The sequence below is a fragment of the Paroedura picta genome, chromosome 1, assembly GCF_049243985.1.
Source record: "Paroedura picta isolate Pp20150507F chromosome 1, Ppicta_v3.0, whole genome shotgun sequence".
In the NCBI taxonomy this organism is placed as follows: domain Eukaryota; kingdom Metazoa; phylum Chordata; class Lepidosauria; order Squamata; family Gekkonidae; genus Paroedura; species Paroedura picta.
Genome location: NC_135369.1, coordinates 89,527,427 through 89,552,194, shown reverse-complemented (window position 1 = coordinate 89,552,194; position 24,768 = coordinate 89,527,427). Strand labels below are relative to the sequence as shown.

General features: G+C 41.0%; 1 protein-coding gene across 29 annotated transcripts in view; it reads left to right on the top strand.

The window, feature by feature from the left end:
- Nucleotides 1–24,768, top strand: part of AFDN (afadin, adherens junction formation factor) — a 132,280-nt gene that overhangs the window by 54,378 nt on the left and 53,134 nt on the right. For 23 of the 29 annotated variants that reach the window (XM_077347302.1, XM_077347284.1, XM_077347310.1 and 20 more), the window contains exons 9-15: nucleotides 3,430–3,474; nucleotides 9,543–9,637; nucleotides 10,486–10,745; nucleotides 12,338–12,407; nucleotides 13,268–13,380; nucleotides 22,350–22,411; nucleotides 22,993–23,198. In XM_077347302.1, the coding sequence (XP_077203417.1) occupies nucleotides 3,430–3,474; nucleotides 9,543–9,637; nucleotides 10,486–10,745; nucleotides 12,338–12,407; nucleotides 13,268–13,380; nucleotides 22,350–22,411; nucleotides 22,993–23,198 (851 nt within the window). The remainder of the gene's footprint in view (nucleotides 1–3,429; nucleotides 3,475–9,542; nucleotides 9,638–10,485; nucleotides 10,746–12,337; nucleotides 12,408–13,267; nucleotides 13,381–22,349; nucleotides 22,412–22,992; nucleotides 23,199–24,768) is intronic. The other 6 variants (XM_077347368.1, XM_077347352.1, XM_077347378.1 and 3 more) reach the window with 1 other exon arrangement.

The window sequence follows — 24,768 nt, the reverse complement described above, 5'->3', positions numbered from 1 at the left end:
GAGATCCCATGCTATTTAAAGCAATCAGGTCACAGTCCACTCTTACGTTTATCAGAACCTTGCCTCCCTCATGTAAATCCTATCTGTTCTACATGTACCGGAATTATAACCTTTTGAAGTCTGTTGCAGCATGCATTGACATCATATTTCAAATTTGATGAGTTGTAATATTGAAAGGCAAGAATCACAGATCCTAAGTAAATAAGCCCTTATTACACATGTGAGTAATATGTTTACAGTTCAGTCCAAATGCAGAGATGCACCTTTCTAAGACCAGCACCTTCAGTCAACTTAACTCTGTTTAGGATTGAACAATCACTTTCTTTTCAAAGTTATATTACCAGATTCTTCCAACCCGTTTGTGCCCCTTTTTTAAAGGGTGAAGAATTGTTATAAAGTTGACATTTGTTCTCTCAGACATGTTGGTTTTACTTCCTTAAGTCCTTGATTTTTATTTGAAATACTCCATTTTTATTTGAAACTTGTCTGAATCTCATTGACAAATCAAGATTTAGTTATAATTATTCACAGTATACTGATAAAATACATTTAATGTTTATAATTTTGTATGTTTATCTCCTTGTTTTATTCCTACCTTTTTGAAAATATTGTGGGTTTCGAGTGGAAGAGCAAGAACAAAACACATTAATTAAAAATAATAATTGTAGTACTTGCCATTCTTTGTTAGGTTTCCTGCATTTAAGATTAACATTATGGTAGAAAATGTATGCTGATATTTAGACACATTGATAACAAAGCACCTATTGATGTTTCTTGAAACTGTAGTTTTCCAGCACAATCCATTATTAGATAGTTGAACACTAGCAAACTGTTTTTGTGGCTGGCTGGTTTTTGTACTGACACTGTACATTTGTGGTTGGCTTTATTGATTTCATTAGGTGAAAATGTTTAATGTCATACAGTAGCTTTCAGAATTTTACATCAAATCTGACTGATAAAAGTCTTACTGATAACATTAACAATATGTACATTTATAGAGCATATTCAGATTGGATCAAAGCAAGCAAGCAGAAATATTGGTATTTATTTTACTACTAGCAGTTCTACCTGACTGGAGTCAGGAGGGGAGGTTGTAAGTCATACTGAATCATGTTTGATCAACGTTATCTTTTTTTTGTTAATGGTCATAGTTTTTCAGTGTAGGTTTTTTGTTTCATAATCAAAACACTGTACAGAACACAAAACACTGAACACAAGCAGTAGTCAGTAATGACATTCAGGGAAAGCAGTGTACTGTATTAATCTTCCTTCCGAGGTAAAAGAAAGTGACATAAGAGCGACCTGAATTTCTTGTCTGAGAGACAAATGGACTTTTCATCTTTCGTGAACTAATTTATATGAAAGGGTCTTATTAAAAGCTTATTAAGGTGATACATGCAAAATCGCATACTTGGTTCAGCTAAATAAAATTATTTGCCTAATTTTGGTATATATTAAAAATAGTTAAAGATCTTGTGGATCAGAATATCAAGGTACATTTTATTGAGTTGGTAAACAAAGTCTAAACTACCAAATAAGTGCATTTTGAATATTATACTATCCTAAACACATGCTAATTTGGGTGAGGGAAATAGGGGATTTTTTATTTTTCAAAAATGGATCTGTAGAAAAAACATTGTGTACATGAATATAATGGAATAAAATATTCTGGGAGCATTGATAAAAAGTAATTAAATTTGCCTAACTGAATCCATTAGTAGATTTGCTTCCACTTAGGAGATAAAGGATCTGGACCTTCCTGAAGTTGTAAAATATTTCTAAATGTCTAATTATCAATTACAGCTGCATTTATTTATTTGATTTATTTCCTGCTGCTCCCTGAGGGTTTGCGGCGGGTTACAATTCATTAAAACCCCAATAAAACTCCATAACAATAAAACAATCTCTACATAAAAACCAGCAATCAATAAGAGGATCCGGCGGAAAAACCTCATTCCAATTTAGTCCACTCATACTATCTCTAAGGGGGAGGGAAAGAGAAGAAGGAAGGACAGGGCGCTGATGGAATACGCTACCACCACTTCTATAAGGGGCACTTTACCTACAAGAAACTCTATTCCTGAAATGTAGAATTATCTTGCTCTGTCGCAACAAGAATTAACATATGCTTCGTGGGATATTTGTGTTATTTAAAACATTTCTGTGTTGCTTTTCCATCCAAAAACAGTCTGAGATATGATAAACATTGAAACCTTTCAACATTAAATGTAATTTAATGTTTTTAAAGTCCTGCCTGTTCCCCATGTCAGTATTTTTTCATACCAGCTATAGATATGTATGAAAAATTCCACAAAACTTCAAATCTGTGACTAAAAGGAGGTAATTATGTGACAAATTTTGTTGACTTAGCATGGAATTACTTACCTATATAAAATTATTTTAATACATTTTATATATCATTGTAGCTTACTTTTAATCTATTGCTTTTTACAAATATTAAAGAGCATTAAATATGAGCTGTGAGTTTTGTTGTATGACCATTCATAATAGAATTATCACAGATTTAATGAACAGAGATTTCCAGGCATTTTATATCTTCACCCTGCAGCATGTTATAGAATCATAGAGTTGGAAGGTACACCCAGGGTCACCTAGTCCAGCCCCCTGCAGAATGCAGGAAATTCACAACTGTCTGCCAACCAACAATTACCCCAACTCCATGTCCAGATGATTCCCCCCCCCCCGAATCCCTGGTCAGTCTGGACTAGAAGAAATTTGCCTCCTAACCCCAAAGTGGTAATCAGCATTTCCCTGAGCATGCAAGATCCAAATACACAATCCATTCTGCCCATCCACTTACAATCTGCCTAAGTTCACAGAATCAATTTGTGATGTGAATTCTTAAGATTTGGGGGAGGGGGGACCCCCCATGTAAATTCTATATATTGGAAAGGAGAACCTGCATCCCAGTATTGTAGAACATGTTCTCGTGAAAAAGCGGTCTAATCCTCCATGTGGGAGAATTGGGTTGTGGATGAATTTGTCATGGCACAGTACTCTTGGATTTGCATTGTGTAAGATGAAACCTCAGTGTGCCAATAAACAGTAAAAAAGACAACGATTTTTAAAACAAAAATCTAATCTGAAGCAAATTTCCAGTTCAGTAGCTAATTCTAGCCTTTCTACTTTGCTGGGTGATTTTTCTGTACTTTCTTCTCACACTAATTGCTTAGTTCTTAATAATCATATTAATCTATCCACAACACCAGTTTCTGTATATTCTATGCATTTAGTAATACTAGAAGTGATAAAATCACTTCATCCTTTGAAATTGAGTAAGTGTTCTGTGCTTACTGTTTCACTCTTTCCTGTCTTTTCTTTTCTGTGCCTTCCTCCGCATGTTCTGCATGGTATCTGTTCTGCTGATGCTGCCTTCACCTGGGCCCTGTGCATGTTTTCTAATCCCAGGGAGAAGGAATCACTTTGCCTACTACAACTATCACACTTATGAAGGTAATGCTATTTAATACTGTTATTTCTCAGTAGTCACTAAACCCTATACTAGCAAAAAGAGCTTTTGTCCGTTTTCTAAATTTATTTTTTTGTTTGAATTTATTGGTACTTAAAACAACTGACATGACTATGGGAGACTGAGTGAGCTTTTTTTTCTTTCTGTAGTTTCAGAATGCAGGAGGGACTTGTCAAATTTTGGGTTAAGTAATATGCCTTAAATATTATCATAGTTACTACATGTGGAGTCCACATATTAGTCTTCAGTACTTTTGCAGGATTTAGGTATTCTCACTTTTACCGAGCATTAGCATGCTGGGGTCTGCTGAGGGGAACGGGCGTTATAATACTTTCAGTTGTGAGGCACCCTCAGCAGTTCCGGAGATCATTGGCAGTAATACGATTCTGCTTGGAAGAGACAACATGGGGATGGATTTAGTGTCCTTACTTCCCACTCCTTATCTCCCGCTCTCCCCCTGAAATATGGGTTATTAGCACAGTCAGTAAAGTGTGATGAGATTATTCATGTGCAGTAGCCCATTGCTGTGTGTTGGCTTCGGGCTAACTGCTTGAACCCTTAATTTCTAATCTTTGGGCAACCTGTCTGACAAGTTAGTAGAAAACAGGGTTCTTCCACCTTCTTTCTATGTGTACCGTACAGGGGATTAGGGGACCAAATCCCCTGCAGCTGGAAACATTAATACATCTTTCTATAAATGGTGATAGAGCTTTTATATTGCTGTTGCTGTTTCTTGTGTATTAGTCCCTGCCTTGCAACTTAACTGCTAGCTGCAATATTCTAATTTCGCTGCTTTTACTTTGTCAGGGAAAAAACTCTGTATTTGGATACTGGAAGAAAATTTATTGGATGGAATCTTTTAAAATTTAGTCATGAAATGTTTAAAAGAGCAGAATTTTCCTTCTGAGGTTTTCAGTTCATTATGGTTTTTGAAGAAAATTTGTCGTGTCAAATTCCTACTTTCTTGTGACACATTTAAAATGTCAAGAGCATTTTTCTCTAGTAGCACAGAGAGAAGGCTATGGTTTGATACATAATTTCTGTTGGACTCTTTTGAGTTTCTAGCACTATTTTGAATACACTGTATGTAATTTGGGATTGTCAGCTTTGCTGTTATTTAACTGTTGACTGTTTTGGTATGCTATAAACAGGCCTGTTTAGCTGGGTTTATTTTTGTTTGGGTTAAGGATAGCAGTTGATAGTTCTCTGTAAGATAATTTAGCTAAGAAGATCTAGGACAAATAATCCTATCTGCTAAAGATCAGTGGAGCTTCTATGTAAACACAATGCTAACACAAGAAAAAATGTTTTTACGTAAATGCAGTGCTTGTCTCCCAAAATAAGATCTTAAGTGTGGCTGTTTTCTCCATTTCCTAATTACCTGGTTTTAGTGGACTGTACTTTAAAGCCCTTCTGGATTGAGGTCCTGTTTGAAGGATCACTTCCTCCCAGATTCCCCCCTGATCAGGACAGGAACCCCTAGTAGAAATTCCATTTATCTGCCAGCTGAGAACAATGGTGCCAAGTTAGTCTTTGATGGAATCTCTTCCTTAAGGAGATTTGGAAGGCAACATCCCTCTTGTTATTTTTAAGGGGTGTTATTTTGACTGGCATTTGGGAATTAAGAGTGAGGTCCATTCCGCACAACTGAAGTGTTGCTGAATTGTAACACTTTGTAAGCACTACATTTTTGACATCACACATGTGATACACAAACCGCAACACTCCAGCAACACTCCCGCAACATTTGCTTTTTTATAGCGCTTCAAGGGGAATGGTAAAAAGTGAATTCCCCCTTAAAAAAGCATTTGACTTCTGAGAACAACCTACAACTCATCAGCAAAAGACATGTGCATTCTCAAAATAGCATTAGAAAGAAGGTCCCTCCTCCACTCCTACCCCCAATCTTCCTGGAGATGGGAATGCCTTTCCCCTCTACAAACCATATAAAGCAATGAACAAACGAGCATGCTTTTCATTCGGCCGAAGGTATTTAACTTTATACTTTCAACTTTCAAAATTTAAATACCTCCCCCCTGGTTTAGCCTTATGTAAAAAGCCATTTTTGGAGGAATTTACCACAAAATACAGTTCCATTTGAAGCACAGGAGAAATGAATTCACATATTTATTGCCACGTGTGTTTTTTAATTAAAAAAATAAAATTTAAAGGGAAAGGGGCATTTCAGAGCCATGAAAGACCCGTTTCATTGGCTCTTCAGTTTGATTGATGGGCAGAAGAGCCACAAATTTAGAGCGACTTGTTTGCAATTCCTGCAAGACGGGAAATGTGTGTTACCAAAAAAGCGCTACGGGTGCATGAATATTGCACTACAAACTGCACTGTGCAAAATGTCAAAATTCTACTACAAATTGTAGCGGTTTGGGCTGCCGCAGACATCCAGCAACATTGGCAGATGTGTGGAATTGCCCTGACTATTCTGTAATTAGATGTTTTAGCCTGTAAGTGTTCTAGATAGTGATTAAATGTTTTCGTGATGGGTATTTGTGGTTTTATGAACTCCCCTCTTCTACATCACAGGTCTGGAAGGTCTTAGCATGTATATTAGACACACATGCAAACACTAAAAAGAAAATAAATAATCTTGAATTCATCTAATAACATGACATTTTGAAACCTGTGTCATATTCATGAAGCAGGACAGAATGTATACAAACATAATTGCCAGAAACATCCTTATTTTAAAATAGCAAAGTTTTTTTCTCATAGATGTTGTGGTTTTATGATGTTGGAAACTCCTAAAGTTGTTAGATGTTGCTTGCTGCTGTCTATTTACAGATGCCATGAACAAATCTCAGTTTGTTCATGATGGGTACAACCCACGTTCACTCATTCACTCCCTTCTCCTGTGCTTGTGAAGTAAGCCAGAAACAATAACTCGGGTAGCTTTGTATGATGTTTTCAGCCCTAATCCAGTACACACAAACACACACACACACACAATTGCCTAATCTACCAGAATTTTATTTGTCCTCTTAACTGCTTGTACATGAATGCTGTAAACATTTTATGCTTTTTTTCTCCCATGTAGTTCTACTCAATATTTTTCTCATATATACTTCCTCAAAATGTATTCCATTTCTATATGATTACTGAAGAAGTCATGGCTTACAATCTATTTCTATATGTTAAACTTGCAAATTCTCATTCTGGCCTAAATACGTTTCGCTTTACCAAGCTTGTTGAATTTTTTAAAAACTTCATCAGACAGCATTGGGTTCTAAAAAGCATCATGGGGTCATTCTTCTGTCCTTTTCTATATTTGTTGGTTTGGATAAGTATGCAGGGACAAAGCTGGGGAATTTCCAGAATTTTTTAATCAATATCAATTGTCAGAAGCTTTCACGTAATTTCTACCTTGCTTTCTTTAAAATCCTAATACAACCAAATACTTATGCTTTTGTATGTGCAAAAAGTACGCACACAAATTTGTTAAACCTTAAAAGAAAATCTGTTGATATTTTAGTGACTGACTTTGATCTACCTTAAATGATCTACCTTAATCAATACCTGAATCTGAAAAGGAGCCCATAAAGGAGCCTAGATTCGGTGACAGAGTTTGCAGGGGAACTGGAAATGATCTCCTGGTATGGTTTTGGTCCCCTAGAACAGTAGTCCGCAACCTTTTTTAGGCTGCGGACCGGTGGGTGTGGGAGGGCGATCCGGCGGCTGCACATGCGCGGCCGTTTCACACATGCACCCATGCGCGGCTGCAAATGCGCATGTGCGAAACTGCAGCGCATGCGGCCACGCTTCCCTCTCCCCCCTCCCACAAAAAGAAGCTTGCGGCCTGGGGGGGCGGGGAGAGGGAGCCGCAGCCCGGTGCCGGGGCCTTCGCGGCCCGGTGGTTGGGAACCACTGCCCTAGAAGTCATGTGTCATGCAAAAAAGGATGCTGGCTCAACTTTCTCCTTGTGTTTTGATTTCTTATGCTTCTTTGTGGGCAGTTCTGAAAGCATTTGAGCCTTAGCCAAACCCTAGAAGCGTAGCATCTGCCTCCTGGATGACCCTCTTTGAAGGGATCAGATCTGCCCACATACGTGGACCTGCATGAACCAAATGGACTAATGGTGGCCCAGAACAAGTTTCCATAATTAGAGCCATGGGAAGTGGAACCAAAGTCATCACACCCAAACTCTAGAGTTGCTCTTCTACCCAGAGGCAGTTTTTCTTGGAGGCAACAGGCTTTATAACCCCATTCTACAGGGGCCAAAGGCAGCACCGTCAATCTTCATGTGTATATCCTCAATATGCATTCCAGTCTCCTCACTTCTCAAAACAGAAAAATATCCCAAGATTGAGGCCTCCTGTTTAGAATCCCCAGAGAGATCAAGGCCAACAGTCAACTTTCAGACTAAATGCCCCTATAATTGCTGTCATTTCCAGTTTCTAGGAAAGGCTAGCAGAGTTAGCGAAGATCCGACAATAGATTAGTTGAGACAGTTGAGTTCTGTCTATAGTATAGGAAGGTTACAGGTAGAGATGTGCACCAAGAAAAAAATTGGCACTGAGTGGCACTTAAGCCATGAGACATGCTCCTCCTCCAAGGCCTTATGAAAAATACATAGTGGAACAGATTTTAAAAGATGGTAGGCACAAGCCTATTTTGTATCTCAGAAAATTAAACAAGTTATTAAAATTTTCAAAGTTCAGCATGGTCTTGTTTTCTTCTGTAATCTAATTCCCTGTCTGGGATATGTGGTCCTTTGATGCTAGCATAGGAAAAAGGACCCTTCTGCCAGCAGGCAGGGCCCTCAAAGCAATGGATTCTAGCTGCATTAGAAAATGTTGGCAGCCCGTAAGAGCAATTCAGAGTCTATTAGGGCTTATGGTTTTGACCGCTGTTGTAATTCAGTTAGCAAGGCTGCGCATGTGAATCTTGTCAATTTGGTTTGTAAAGAACATCTCCGAAGAAACTGCTTTCCTATACCTAGAAGGTTAATTAAGTTAATTAAGTTTCTCAAAGTGCCAAATGAAACTATATTCATATATCCCCACCCCTGTGGGGATACATGTGTCAAGTTGCTGACTTCTAAAAGTGGGGACAACATGTTTATTTATATTTTATATTTTAATTTATATTCTGCCACTCTGAATAGTCTTGGGGTAGGTTACATCAGCAAATAAAAACCCATATAGCATTAGAAGAAGAGTTGTGTTTTAATGCTGCTATTCTCTACCTGGAGGAGTCTCAAAGCAGGTTACAATTGTCTTCCCTTTCCTCTCCCCACAATAGATACCCTGTGAGGTAGGTGAGGCTGAGAGAGCCCTGATTTTACTGCTTGGTCAGAACAGCTCTATTAGTGCTGTGACGAGCCCAGGGTCTCCCAGTTGGCTGCATGTGGGGGATCATAGAATCAAACCTGGCTCACCAGATTAGAAGCTGTCGCTGGTTTCTATACCAAGCTGGGCTCTCTCTACTTCTTGGGTGAAACTCAGTACAGGAGAGAGGAACTAAACCCCTTATTCCAGGCCAGCTCACTTTTAATAAATTATATTTATTGTTGTGATTTTAATGTATGGGTTTTTATTGCGGTTTTTATTGCTGTAACTCGCCTCAAGCCTCCGGGGAAAGGCGAGTAACAAATCTTCCTCTAACAATAACAATAACAATAAAGTGAGGTAGTAGGAAAGGAAAAATGCAGAAGACATCCAAATTTCAACAAGGAAAGAGGAGAGAAATGATTTTGTCTATGCAGTCTATTTTAAAACCTTTCCCAGGTGAATAGATGGACTTGTGAACATAAGACTACTTGCATGAGAGGATACTAACATACTGATAATTTTCTTAATTCCTGTCTCATCTGTTAAATTTAGCTGATTAGTCTGAACACTGACAGCACTATATTGTCTTTCTATGTTAAAAATTCAGCATTACAGTAAAATGTCAGATGTTACTTAGTCCCTCCAAAGGCCTTACAAAATAAGCCTGGGTCCTGGAATGGTGTTTAGTATAATTATACAACGTAGTTTCATTCCTTAAAATTCATGAGGCTTTAGTTGTGTTTAATGTGTTGTTTCCTTTCTTGTAGATGGTTCTGATTCCAGAGATAAGCCAAAGCTCTATCGTTTGCAGTTAAGTGTTACTGAAGTCGGTACTGAAAAATTTGATGACAGTTCCATTCAGGTGAGGAACATTACTTGAGACAACAGGAAGAATTTAATGTATAATACCTGGTAACTATAGGAAGCTGAATGATAACTTGCATACCATGCAATTTCACAATCTAAACATAAGCAGTGGGTTGTATCCTTCTACTCTATTCTTCCAGTTTGTTCCTTTGGCATGAGGCACCAGTGCAAAAGATTGGTAAAATCCAACAGAGGATTGTTAAATATTACATTGTAATCCCTGCATTGACTTTGTTTGTTTTTTTAAAATAATGAGTGTACTAAGAAAGATAACAGTAGGAGTTTTAGTTTGGGATATAATAACATTCAATGCAGCAAAAAAAAAAATGTTGGATGTGGTTTATATTGTTCTTGATAGTAAAAGTGCTGAGAACTAACCAGTTTACAGATGCCCAGTTGAAATTTACATTGTAGTATTAGAAGCATGATCCCTGATGCCTAAAGCAGTAGCGGTTTGATGGCAGACATATTTTGATAATCTACACGATGTTATACTCGTTATGTTGATTTTGCAAATAAACACAATAATTTTTGCAAGCCATCTATAACTCTTATCAGCTTGTCCTGTATTAACCCCCAGCTTTGAGTTATGGGCACTGCAAGATAAGTATGTGAGAAAATTAATAGTAAAAGAATGACTGGGATATGTAATTCATTGTAGGTTTGTTACAGGCTATGACACGTTTATTTTAATGAAGTTTGTCCTTTTAGTTCAGAAGTATTTAATTTTGAAATTCAGTTCCTTGGTTTGTTAAAGCCAAGGCTATATGTAAACAACTATAAGCTTTTTAAACCCTGGGTTTTAGCTTGGCTTCTTTTTAAGTTTTAATAATGTGTTTTCAGTTGTTTGGTCCAGGAATTCAGCCTCATCACTGTGACCTTACTAATATGGATGGAGTTGTTACTGTTACTCCAAGAAGCATGGACGCTGAGACGTATGTGGAGGGGCAGCGGATTTCAGAGACAACTATGCTACAAAGTGGAATGAAGGTTCAGTTTGGGGCCTCTCATGTATTTAAGTTTGTGGACCCCATTCAGGATCATGTTCCTAAAGGACGTCTAGACACAGGACATATGGTCAAAGGATCACGACTCAAAGCTGGGTAAGTAACATTGTTTATCATTGTCAAGGATTCATGATTAATATCTGTGCTCCACCTTCCATTAGTACAATAGCAGAAATAATATACCACTGTGCTCGTTTGCTAGACTGCCCAGACAACTGGTCAGCTACTTTGTGAAATGGTATTCTGGACTAAGAAGTTACCACCAACAATTAAGTAGGGTCTTTGAATTATTCTGAATAGTTCTTCAGGGCTATCGCAATTTTGGTGCTGTCATCGAGCAGTCATTAAAACTGAATCTAACTTTATTATAGGCAATCTGGACCAGAGACTGTCTATGTATATTAAATAAAATAAACAAATATCCCTCTCCCCCCCCCCCAAAAAAAAGAGCTCTATGCTCCACCACTTCCAACTGGCTGGTGATCCCGGGCCCCCCAAAAGGATGTCTGTCTCAGCCCCTACCTGGTAGAATGAGCTCCGGGATACTGTGGGCGCCGGCAGGGGCTGGGGCGGCCCGGTGCTATGCATGATCAACAGCACAGGGCCTTTTGGCCCACCTGGCTCTGACCTACGGTAGGGACACCGCACGCCTCTGCGAACTTTGCAGAGCTGGCAGGGGCATTCCCCTGCCCCCGCTGTCGCATACAGTGGGGGCCCGGCCCATCCCCACTCACCCACAGCCACTGCCACGGTTAGGCAGCATGTGTGCGTGCGCTGCCCCAGGGCATTGCTGTATGCCGGGGAGCCCCGCCCCTGTACATACATGGGGAATGGCACGGCGGCCATCCAGAGTATCAGTCGCTGTGCATAATGGGTCTATGGGACAATAGTTGACATCATCATTAGTATCAGTACTATTATATGGGATTGTTTCCAGAATTATTATCACTAGTTATGGAAACCACTGTTACTATTGTTTTCTTCATGATGTTATTGAATTATACTGTATTATATTATACCTTCACTAGATTGAAAGCCCATTGTATCTGTGAATACAGCAGGCGGTAGCATCCCTTCTCCCTCCGGCCCCTGGACAGCCCTCCTGGCAGGCCCCACCCCACCCCACCACAAAAAGGGCTGGTGCGGCATTGTGCGGCCCAAGGAGCAGGGATGCCGCTTCTCCCCCATGGTGGGCCTGCTCCTTTGGCTGTGCTGAAGACTCCCCTTCCCGCCCCCCTACCCCCTGAGTCCCCAGCCTCAGCACAGTCCAAGGAGCAGGCCCACTGCGTCTCTGACACGGCGGGCCTGCTGCTCTGCCTGCGGTGAAGCATCTCCCCCCTGCCCCATTCCCCCTGGGGCCAAGGGGCCAATTGGGAGCCGCGTGGGACTTGACAGCAAAGGAGCCAATCAGGAGGTGCTTTGCACCTCCAAATTGGCCCCTTTGAGTTTTTATCCCAGACTCACCCCACCCCTTTCTCCTCCCACCTACCGCTTACAGCTTTATTCTTACCACTCCCAGAGCCATTTCCAGATGTTCCATGTAAACCACCCTAAGCCGTAAGGGAGGGCAGTATAAAATACATAATAACCCTCTAAACATCCAAGATTGTCTACTGTATTTTTATATCACATTTCTGTCTACTACATGTTGCTAGCTAAGAAATTCTGAAGATAGGTTGTCTTTTCAGAGCTGTACAAGAAACCACATTTGATTTGGAGGGAGATATCCATAGTGGAACAGGATTACCTGCAAGCAAGGTAAGACATTTTCACTGGATTTTAATATATAGGCCTGAATCTAAACTCTTACTAATGGAATGAATTGTGGAACAAGATTTTTTGCATCTTCTGAAAACGCTATAAAGTAGTTATTAAGGCTTGGGAAATCCTCCTTAAGAACACGTCATGCACCATAGGGCTGTGTCAAGGAGAGGTAATTGAACAGCCCCCCTTCCTCATATACACTCTGGTTTTATACTGTCTAAAGCAGGGGTGACTAAACTCTAGCTCTCCAGACATCAATAGATTACAATTACCATGGAAACATCTGATCATTGTTTTCACAGTGCATTGTATGTCAAGGAATCTCTGCAGTTCTCCTATGAAATCTCAGCAACATCTCAGTTTTCTAGATAGAACTATTCTAGTGTATGCTGTAATACTATATGAACTGAAAGTGTAACCCAGAATGCCTTCGGTGTCTTCCTGGAATTTGAAGGAATAGGTTTTCTCTTCTTCCCCAGCAACACCCTTGACAGCTAGGAACCTTCTGTTGAGGACTGGGGGCACTGTCCTGAAGAGTAAACTGCAGTAAGAAGGAAAATTTAAATCCTCCTTCCCATGAATCAGTGGAAGAGGCATTGGAGCCAGACAGTGCACCCTCAAAGAGATTTTATGGAGGATATGGGTAGCTCCTGGGGAAAATGGAAGATATGTTCCTATGCTTCTGTTCCTTCTTGGGGAATTAGGATATAAACCATAGGTTGAAAACCAGTGCTCTAGGATATTACTGAGGCAAAAAAGATTGCTCTATTTCTATTCCACACTTCTGTTTCTCTTATCGGCAATTTTGCAGCAGCTTCTCATATAATGTGTTAAATGTGTCTTATTTGGGGCAGAGTACCAACAGATTGGATAGTGACAGAATATCAACATCCAGCACAGCTGAACGAGGCATGGTGACGCCAATGATAAGAATAGAACAGCAGGATTACCGGAGGCAGGATGGCAGGTACCAAAAGGCATTTTCCCAGAATAAAAATGGGTGTTTTTGTTTTTTGGAAATTGAAGCATGTTGAACTGATACTTCAGACTGTGCTCTTCTTTGTGATTTTACATGAATAAAAAATGGCTTTGAAAGGGACTTCATAATTCCTCCCAAATGAAGTATTGTTATTTAGTCTATTGGTTAGAGTAGCGGTCCCCAACCTTCTTGTGGTCGGGGACCGCCTCCGAGGTCTAAGAGAGCCGGCGGCCCAGCCGCCGTAGCTGCGCATAAGCGCGCATGCGCAGTTGCTGCGCATGCATGTTTCGCCACCAGCTGGCGCTAATGTGCATGCGCAGAGTTGCAGCGCGTACACGTTTTCGCCAGCAGGGGGCGCAAACACACATGCGCGGCAGCTCCGCGTGTGCGCGATTGCGTTGCTGGCATGCCGGCGGCCGCGCCTGCTTCTTCCCCCCCCCCTTCTTGCTGCAGGGGGGGAGGCAGGCATGGCTGCTGGTGGCCCGGTACTATGGCCTTCACGGCCCAGTACCGGGCCGCAGACCGGGGGTTTGAGGACCCCTGGGTTAGAGCATTAAAGTACTTTGATCAGCATGGATGGAATCCTATACCAGTCTACCAGTCCTCTCCATGAATTACAAAACTCTTGCCTTAAATCAGGTCTGCAACATCAGTTGCTGAGGCAGCAATTTTTTGGATGATCTAAAGCTGAGAGTTGGAAAATAGGTGGTAGACTTAAAGGCATTTTATGGATTTTGTTTGTATAATTACAATTTATATAAATCTTACCACTGTCCTCTCAGGATTATACTGTAATAGTAGCTGTCATTCTAGAGAAATTCTATTCTCTGTAAATTTCTTAGTTCCCCCTCTACAAGTCCCAGCATGCTTTCTGTGGTCACATGACACCTCTGTACTTTGCCACTAAACAGGAAACACAAACTTCCTGCAGTCCTGGAAGTGCAGAGAGGCATCCAGAGATTTGGAAGTCCTTAGATATACTATGTGAAATTAGAACATGTTTGACTGTATCTGTTAGTTCATTATCCATCTTGTAGTGCAGCCCCACATTGGGACTGCGCAAGTGCAGGCCAGCCACGGAAGTCTTTTTTACCTTAAGCCCTATAGGGAGCACCACCACCCAAACATGGTGCGTATGCATCCAGGTTCCTGCCAAAATGCACAGGTGATAGACACGGAGCGCCCCCTCACCCCTCAGTTCCTTTTTTTTGCCGCCACGAACTGTTGTTTTCTCCAACCTCCATTCCCGCCTATATCTACTGCCTCCATTCCGGCCTGCCTGGAGAAATGACTGGCTCCATCAGTTCCGTTCCTGGCTCCCGCAACTACGGAGGCCATTATGGTTTGGACTACACGAGCCCAGTCTTCAGAGCCTCATTCTAAGAAGGCAAAAAAGACGAAAAATAAGGTCCGCTCTTCCTCACCAATTACGGAATGGCTAGTCGGTCCTTGAATCCATTGGTTCTGTCAACAGCTTCAGTTCCATTGACCCAACACACTCCATTTCCATATCTCCCCCTCCCCCCCGGTTTCCAGTCAAGAATCTCCTCGACATCAGTATGGAGCCCTGTTTACAGTGTGTTATTCTGCTTTACAAGCCTCCTATGATCCCTCCCCGGTGTATGTGGACCAGTGGGATCGCCATTATATTGAAGAATCACAGGTTGTCTTTGGCTTAGATGAACCTCATCCTTACACAGAGAACTTGGATATGGAAGAGGGCGAGCTTCTCCAACCTCCCCCAGCACAGCCTTCAATCTCTCCCTGGATGCCAATGTCAGGGGTCCCTCTTCCTTTCCGAAGACTACCACCTCCACTCTGGGCAGTTGCTTCGTGTGGTGAAAGCCTTGGAGCTCAACATCTCTTCTGATATCTGCCCAAAGGACAACATTCTCAGCCGTCTGTACTTTGAGACTCCCACTGCAATCTCACTATTCTGGAAGGGTTCAAAGACCTCAACCAGTTTCGGCACTGCCAGTTCCGAGGAAGCTGGACTCTTTCTATAAGGTCAACCAGGATTCATCAAACTTTCTCCAGGATTCATCAAACTGCATCCACCACCTTCTACCTCTACTGTGTTGGAGGACATGTAACTGAAACAGTGGCTTAGGCAACCCGTGGACCGTGAGAGCTGTAAGTCAGATAGCTTAGGTCAGAAGGCCTACTCTTCCACTGCTGTCTCCTTCCTCGTTGCCAATTAACAAGCTATAAACACCGGGTACTATATTGTTTCATGGGAAGGTATGTCCCAAGTATTTGGAGTTGCTCCCTGAGGAGCCTAAGGCCCTTGCCAAGCTGCTCGAAACAGGTATTTAGAACATCCAAACAGGCCATCAGTGCTGGGAAACATTCTGCTGATGTTGCAGCCTGAATTATGGCATCAGCCATCATCCTCCAACGTCACTCCTGGTTGTGTGGTATTTCCTTGCCCTTAGATACTATGGCCAAGGTTGAAGACCTAACCTATATGTTTTGCAATTGCATGTTCTTATCCTGTTCTATTACATTGATTACAATTCCCAACTAGCTGGCTGATAAGATGACTTATTTGACTGGCAGACTTTAATCTTAAATGCAACTGAGAATGCAGCTTTTATAGTGTCAACTAAATAGCTCTTCTGAAGGAACATAGCATCATAGTTTAGGGTAGGAGACTTTTTCTCCAAGACAAAAATAGGAGCTTAGTGGTTATTCCAGACAGTGTAAGATGTAATGTCATAGCTTCTATTTATCTGGAAAACTGTTGTTGGGTTGGTTTGTTTTTTGCTGGATTGTGGCACAGTAATCCAGAAAGCAAAATGCCTTATCTCAAAAATTATCAAGATGCTATAGTGATCATTTAATCAGGACATGTGATACTACTTAATAGGTAATGTTCAACTCATATGGAGGCTGAACAGACTTGGAAAATGGATATATGGAGCACACAAGAATATGACACTGCCTAGTATCTCAAGAAAATAGCAGATACAATCAATCATCTTCTTCCAGTCATCATTCAGAGTAATGTCATTTTAGAGTTAGGTTGAAGAAAATCTCATAGGCTAGTGGAACAAATCATAAGGAGAATGGAATTGGTGCACTGATGAAGATTTTTGTTGATACACTGTACATTCTGAAACACAGGTAACAAATGGTTTCCATTGCAGATGAGCAGCTTACACCTATTATTGGTGAATTAGTTGGACCATGCCTATTGAAAGACAAAACATAGTTTGAATGAATTATTTGAAGCAGCAGAGGTTCCATGGAACAAGAATTGATTTTGAGTGCTTGTGAGGAAGCTAAATGTTGAGAATGAGAGAACTGCAGATTGCACAAGATCCAGTGTATCCACCAGTGATGAAATTATAGTCACAGAAAATGTAGCTGTCAGCTTCTGCTTTTTTATGCACAAGCCACTGAATTATCCACTGTGTCAGAAATTTGTAATGCTTATGAGAAGAAAATTTTAACTGTAGAGTATTCTCCTAGTCTTAAATCAAGATCTGTATGAAAGAGCCACCGAAACAGCAACACTTGCAGAAGGATCTGCTAGTAAGAACATAAGAATTAACACTGCAGAATCAAACTAGCAATTCATTCAGTCCATCATCCTGCTTCATACAGTGGCCAGTCAGTTGTCCTGGAAGGCCGATGATTAGTCATACTCCTGATAGTAGTAGGTTTCAGAGGCTTACATGAGGTTACGTTTACCTTAAAAAATGTTTCTGCTAGTATTTCCAAGGTGGGGGAGCACTATGTGGATCACTTCCAGTTTATAAAAGATTTATTATTAAAATAGTGGTTCTCAACCTGAGGGTTGGGACCCCTTTGCGGGTCAAACAACCCTTTCACAGGGGTCACGGAGGGTAAGCAGCTTGGCCCTAGGGGCGCCATCTACACAACAGCCTTGCGGGGTAGATCGAGAGAGAGCATTCGTCTGGAGCAGTGGAAAACAGGAAGATTGGTATGGTGAGACAAAAGGCAGAACAGAACTGAGAAATCCCGGGGGGGGGGAAACAATTTATATACAATCATGAACAATGGATCTTCACGCCATTTGTCAGTTTTGGTTTAATTTTTCTGAAAGAACACTTACATAATTTTATGATTGGGGTGACCACAACATGAGGAACTTTGTTAAAGAATCGCAGCACTAAGAAGGTTGAGAACCACTGTATTAAAAGAACAAGGTTTAAAAAGTACTGTATTTGCTGGCGTATAAGACTACTTTTCCCCCCTGAAAAACATGCCTCCAAGTGGGGGGGTCGTCTTATACACCGGGTGCACTTCACTTGGGATAGACATAGCTGCCCATAGTGGCTCATAGTACTGTATTTTGAGTGGAAATGTTGGGGGGTAGTCTTATACGCCCAGACGTCTTATATGCCGGCAAATACGGGTAAGTATTTAGCACAGCACAGAGGTAAGCAAAAGAGACAAAAGAAACTGGATGAATCACAATCCTTTCGTCTCTCTGCTAAACATTCCCTATCTGGTGTTAAATACAGGCCAGGCACCTTTTCCTTTGCTTAAAGAGGCTTCAAAGTTTCAGTGCATTACTTACCGTATATACATACCGTATCTATATACATACACACACCGTATACCAACCTGCATATAAGCCGAGGCACCTTATTTTACCACAAAATCTGGGCAAATTTATTGATTCTCATATAAGCCGAGGGTGGGAAATACAGCAGTTACTGGTAAATTTACATTAATTGAGGCACCAGTAGGTTAAATGTTTTTGAATACTTATTTCAAAGAAAAAACAGTAAACTAGCTCTGTAAATGCAAAAGAGGGCCAGCAAACCACAGCAGAACAACAGTACCCAAAGTTGGCTATCTATTACAACAAGTACAGCAGCCACCAAACTGGGAGAATGGACTACTCTAACTACAGCTACAGTGCCCCCCCCCCGAACAAAACACTGAAAGAACTATAAAACTCAACACTGAAAGAAAGAACATCAACTTTTAAAAGAAACACAACCCCAAGAAGAAAAGGCAAACAATGCAGCTCCTCAGAAAAAAAGAAGAAATAAACATTAGGAGAAACAGTAAATCCCAAAGCACCCCCAAAACCCAAAATCCCATCCCATATATATATGCAATGGAAAGGAGCATAGGTGTTAAAATTATGATCACATGCAAAGCCAAATGAATGCTGCAGTTCTGCTACCTATTTCTGTATCTTTTGGATGCCCAGTTTTTCAGAAATCGCAATATTAATATTACTCATTATTATTATTATTATTATTATTCGATTTATTGCCCGCCACTCCCTTGCGGCTCATGGCGGGTTACAACATTCTAAAACCCCATAAAATCCATTAAAATCCAGTTAAAACAACTACAGTCCAGCAATTATTAGTTAGCAAGCTAACCCGGCAAGATTGGCTAATCCACTACCCTTTTCCCCTACTAGCAGGTGGAGAGGGGGTATTGGTGGTACCCATCTCTAACCCCAATCCCAAATCCCGAGTCCTGGGGGGGATATAGATGTTAGCCTTGGCCTCAACCGTAAACCTGGTGGAAGAGCTCCGTCTTGCAGGCCCTGTGGAACGATGGAAGATCCCGCAGGGCCCGCAGCTCACCCGGGAGCTCATTCCACCAGGCAGGGGCCAGGACTGAAAAGGCCCTGGCCCTGGTCGAGGCCAGGCGTGCTTCCCTAGGGCCGGGAACGACCAACAAATTTTCTCCCGCAGAGCGTAAGGCTCTGCGGGGGGCATAGGGCAATAGGCGGTCCCTCAGGTATGTGGGTCCCAACTCGCGTATAGCCTTAAAGGTTAGAACCAGAACCTTGAACTGGGTGTCATCAGCGTACTGGTGGCAACCCAGCCCAAAGCTCCGCACCAGTTGGGCCAGAGGGCGCATAAAGATGTTAAACAATGTGGGGGAGAGGACCGCGCCCTGTGGGACTCCACACGGAAGTCTGTAGGAGCACGAGAGCTCATCCCCCACTGCTACCCTCTGGGTCCGGTCCTGGAGAAAGGAGCATATCCAGCGTAAAGCTGTGCCCCGTATCGGCGAGGCGGTGGACCAATAATTCGTGGTCCACGGTGTCAAAAGCGGCCGACAGGTTCAGAAGGACCAGCACTGCCGACCCGCCCCTATCTAGCTGGCGGCGCAGATCATCCAACAGGGCGACCAGCACCGTCTCCACCCCGTAGCCAGGTCGGAAGCCAGACTGATATGGATTGAGTGCCGAAGTTTCTTCCAAGAATGCCAGGAGCTGGTCTGCCGCGGCCCTTTCAACCACCTTGCCCAGGAACGCCAAATGCGATACCGGGCGGTAGCTGTCTGGGTCCCGCGGGTCCAGCGTGGATCTTTTCAGGAGAGGGTGAACCACTGCTCCCTTCAGCTGCTCAGGGAACTCCCCGGAATCCAGGGAGAGGTTGATAATATCCCTGAGCCGGCCTCCTATCCTCTGGCCACCTCCTTTGAGGAGCCATGACGGACAGGGATCGAGGGGGAAAGTGGTCGCCCTAACTGAACCTAGCAACTTGTCCACTTGGGGTAGGGAGAGCCGTCTGAAGCCATCGAACGTCACCTCCAAAGGCAGCCAACAGGTCTCCAGTTCGTTTACTGTATTAACTGTGGCGGGAAGAGCGCGGCGGAGCGACGAGACTTTGTCTGCAAAATGGCTCATTAAGGCCTCACAGCCTAGTTCCAATTTTCTACTATTTTGGCACCCCTCAAGGGCGGTAAGAGATCTAACTGTCCTAAATAGTTGGGCCGGGCGAGAGCTTGCGGACATGATTTCTGCGGCAAAAAACTCCCGTTTTGCCACTTTCACCGCCATCTCATACGCCCTCATAAGCGTGTGATGAGATGTTCTCGTAGCTTCGTTGCAAGTCCTCCGCCACACTCGCTCCAATCGTCTCACTTCCCTTTTTCTCTCCCGGAGCTCCCTGGTGTACCAGGGTCCCCCTTTGAGTCGAGGGCAGAGAGGACGTTTAGGGGCGATCTCATCTATAGCAGCCGATATAGTCTGCCACCAGGGCCGCCAGTGAGTCGCCAGGAGGCATCGAGTCCCGCAGAGCATTCCGGAATCCAATTGGATCCATGAGTCACCTCCAAAATACGCCCACCGCCCAACTGGGGAGGGGGTGGCATCCTGAGCCAGGCCCGCAGGATACACATAGTGGTAATTCACTCTTGCTATTAGTGTACCTCAAGGGTTATTTGGACTTCTGCATCTGAGCTAGCATGGCATCTGTACTTCTGCATAGAAAGCAATTTGCTCGGATTTCTTGTCAGAGTAAAAACTTTACTTTTGTTAGATAATAAGTATGGTCAGAGCCAGGCAGTGCTACAAAATATTTCCCTAGATTCAGTTATGACACACTTGTTTTAACATGGTTGGATGATTCTTCTGCATCAACTACTGCTGTGAGTGTAAGATGTGGAATTTTTTAGGGAGCAAAATGTGATCATTTTAAAATAACATTCATTGTATGTTTTGATGCAACAGGGCAGAATTAAGACAGGACTTCATCAATCATGAGTATAATGAATGCATTTTGTTTGTGTTTCATCCAGAAAAAGATTTAGATATGCTGAGAAAAGGAAGGCGAGTTTGCCGTGAGGTCTTAACTTTACTCTCAGATGAACGTAAAATCCAAATAGCAAAACTTGAAACTATTCATATTATTTTGGATGATTTATGGCATAGTGTGCTCAATCAAACTTACATGTGCTGCAAGATCCTGTGCCATTCCTAGGGGAACAGCTGATGCATTTACAGAATTTACAAACATAATCATATGCTCAGGGTTCTGGTTCATAGTAATGGATAATATGCTTAAAGTTTTTAATCCACTTTAAGTCTAATATTACATGAGAATTCAAAGCTGTAGCAAAACATCTAATCAATTTTTCATAATACTGTCAATCCTGTAATCACTTTCAAAGTGTGTTAGTTTATTGTGAAATCTGTCTCAGCTGCAAGCAGGTTTTATAAAGAGGAGGAGGGCCAGACAGGTTGTTAAATGTAACATAGCAAGATCGATGGGAAGCCATTGTCATATTCAGTTATGGTCCAAAGCAGGAAATGTAAGCAGACGTAAATAAATGTTCTCTGCTCTAAATTTAACCAAGCCAAAGGAAGGTAGAGAATATAGACAGTGATAAGAAAAGATTGGCTACATTTATTTTCATTTGGAAGGTTTCAGTTTCTTATGCAATGTTAAAATAAGTCTACTGTTCTGTGATTTAAGCTCTGTAAGCCCTTTAAAACCATTGGGAATGCTCAGCTCTTGAGAACATAGAGGATTTAGTGGTGGTAGAAAAGTGAGACAGCTTACCTGTTTCAAATCTCATAGTTGTTTATTATTTTCTCTCTAAACAAAATTCTAGTTTAATACTGGTTAGAGGGAAGAGAGCAAACTAGTCTGTTGTTCTGTAATAATAAGCAGTTAGAGCTTGCCTTGAAAATACATTAATTCTGGTGCTGGTTCATATATTCATTTGTTAGTTATCAAGTATTATACATGTGGCTCAGCATTTGGTATTACATAATTTAAAATATATAGGTTTTGTCTCTGTAATATACTATAATGTAAAATTAGACATCAGAATGAGAGATAAGGCTATAAGCAGTTTATAAATTAATCTCTTAATTCTATTCATGAAGGTATGTGTGAGTTTATGTGTAACGTGAGTCTTCTACTGTGGGTGACAGGCTGCCTTTATAAGTTTATTGTGCTCTGCACATTGATTAATAATGCAGATTCTGAATACAAGTCTATACCATCATCTACTTGAGAGTGGGTCTAACAAGAGTGGTGAAGGAGAAGGAAACTTAAATGGAATCGTGTATTTTTAGTGGTGTCACATTTTTAATTAACAAATGAGTAAAAATGGTGTACTCAAAAACAAACCCTTTGGAGACGTCCATGTCTTTTTGACAGCAGAATTATTTTTCACTCTTTGAATTGGACTTTTGAATGTCTGCCTTTTGCCTCTAGACCACAGGATGGACATGGGCCTGAATTGATATTACCTGCGAGCATTGAATTCAGGGAAAGCTGTAAGTATTATCTCAAATCTGACTTCAGTTTTACAGAATTAATAGTACTTTGTAAAGAAAGTTCAGTAACAGAAAAGTTGATCAGAAAAAAATGCCATTGTTTTAGAAGACTTTAGAAGACTTTTAGAAGATGTTAATTATATATATATAAATAAATGAAAATCCACTGAGCGTTTATATTAGAAATACATGGATCTTTGTGAAATGAATATAGGATTCTTAGGAGTTCATAGTTATTAGAATCTATGTGCCATATTTTGTTTCTTTTGTCTTTGAAGAAAGAACAAGTATAGTATTAGGTGTTGGACTAGACCAGAAGGATCCAAGTTCAAATCCTTGTTTAACCATGAGGTTTGCTGGGTGATCCTGGACACATAACTCATAGTCTCATAGTGGGCATGGGGTTAAGGTAAAATGGCAGGCAATTAAGCCCCCTGAGTTCCTTGGAAGAAGAGCAGATTCAAAATAGCATTTTTTTGTGAGGTAGCGTCATATGGTACATTGTGTAGCTGTTGTCAATGATCAGAGACCCTCTTAAGGTTAAAACAAGTATTCTTAGCTTGTTATTTTTTTTTCTTCAGCTGAAGATGCCTTTTTGTCTGCCATTATAAATTATACCAATAGCTCGACAGTTCATTTTAAGCTGTCTCCTACTTATGTCTTGTACATGACATGCCGGTATGTATTGTCAAGCCAGTACAGACCTGACATCAGTCCTGCTGAACGTACTCACAAAGTCATTGCAATAGTGAACAAGATGGTGAGCATGATGGAAGGAGTTATACAGGTGAGTTTGTCAGGAAGAGACATACCAAAAATTTCTTGGAATATGTTTTAATACCCTGCTTTTTACAGTTTTTTTTTAAATGGGAAATTAGAACTGGCTAACACTTTGACATTCTTTGATGTTCCATAGTGGCACTACACATCACAGTGCTGTTTGTAATATCATCATATGAAATAACTCTTTAGTTACAGCAAAGAACATTTAAAGTCATCTGTTAAATCCTATCCAGAAAAATGCTGGTGCTTTTTGTATGGCACTTTGTTATGAGATTATAACTTTTTATTAGCAGAATTTTCTCTTTATGGTAATAGGTATGCACAAGTCTTTTAGTTGCCATTATGGGTCACTGGTATGGAAGCCTGTTATATTGGTATGGAAGTTTGAATCTGTTATTAATTTTACTATTATGACAACCGTATTTTAGATTCTGTCTTTGAAAGTAACTTATATACCCAGTCATGCCTTTCTATAAGGTCTGTGGATTATGTAGGATGATTGGCAGTAACTATGCTTAAATATAATTAAGCCTTTAATTGCACTATAGGTTGCATGCCCTCCCCTTTTTTATGTTCTATGTTCAAGATTTTATTTTGCATGGATTAAAAACATATTTCTCCATTTATTAATGTTCCTGCTTTATTATCTTTCATTTTAAATTGTCCTGTTTCTGTCTTTACATGACTCTCAGTTATCAGAATAGCTCTGCCCATACACATAGAACTGCTCTGTTGAATTCTTACATTGAGAAATTATTTCCTTGCTAGGCAGGCAGCACCACATGAAGCCATTTGTTCAGAGACAGATCTGTATCTTCCATACTCTCATTCAACAACTTTCTCTTGCCACAGGCACCTTTAGTATAATCTAGGAACACAGGAGTATAGCTGTACAAGGAGGCTAAGAATGGTTTATTGGATACTTGGAAGGGGAGGCATGGAATACCACGCCTCAGAAGGGATCACTTGCTCCATATACTCTGTTGTAAGGATTATGCTTTCTTAGGCAGTTAGGGATAGGACAGAAGAAAATTGTATATTTAGAAATACATTGTGGTGCTTTTTCTTAAGGAATCCCAAGTAATGCTTAGATTCCTAAATAATCTATTACTTTAATAAGTCATTGGATGGAATAAACTGAAACCAAATCTGGGTGATAGATAGGATTGCCAGCCTCGAGGTGTCGACTGAAGATATCCTGGGATTACAACTGATCTCCGGGCAACAGATCAATTCATTCAGAGAATATGATTGCCTTTGAAGGTAGAATATATAGCATTATATCCCACTGAAATCTCTCCCTAAAACCCACCTTCTTCGATTCCACCTCCCAAATCTCCAGGTCTTTCCCAACCCAGAGCTGGCAACCTTTTAATGAGCTATAAATATTGAAGAGCAAGCAACTGAAAAAGGGTATTGGAAGAATAACAATATAGATGGAAGAGTGGGTGAAAATATTCTCATCTGGATATATTTTGTTAGGCTTATCTTAAAATGCTTTCCCTCCCCCCTTTGCTTCCCTGAACATTTGGGGATTTAGGGAGGCGGCGATACAAATATCACCTTCATTTTTG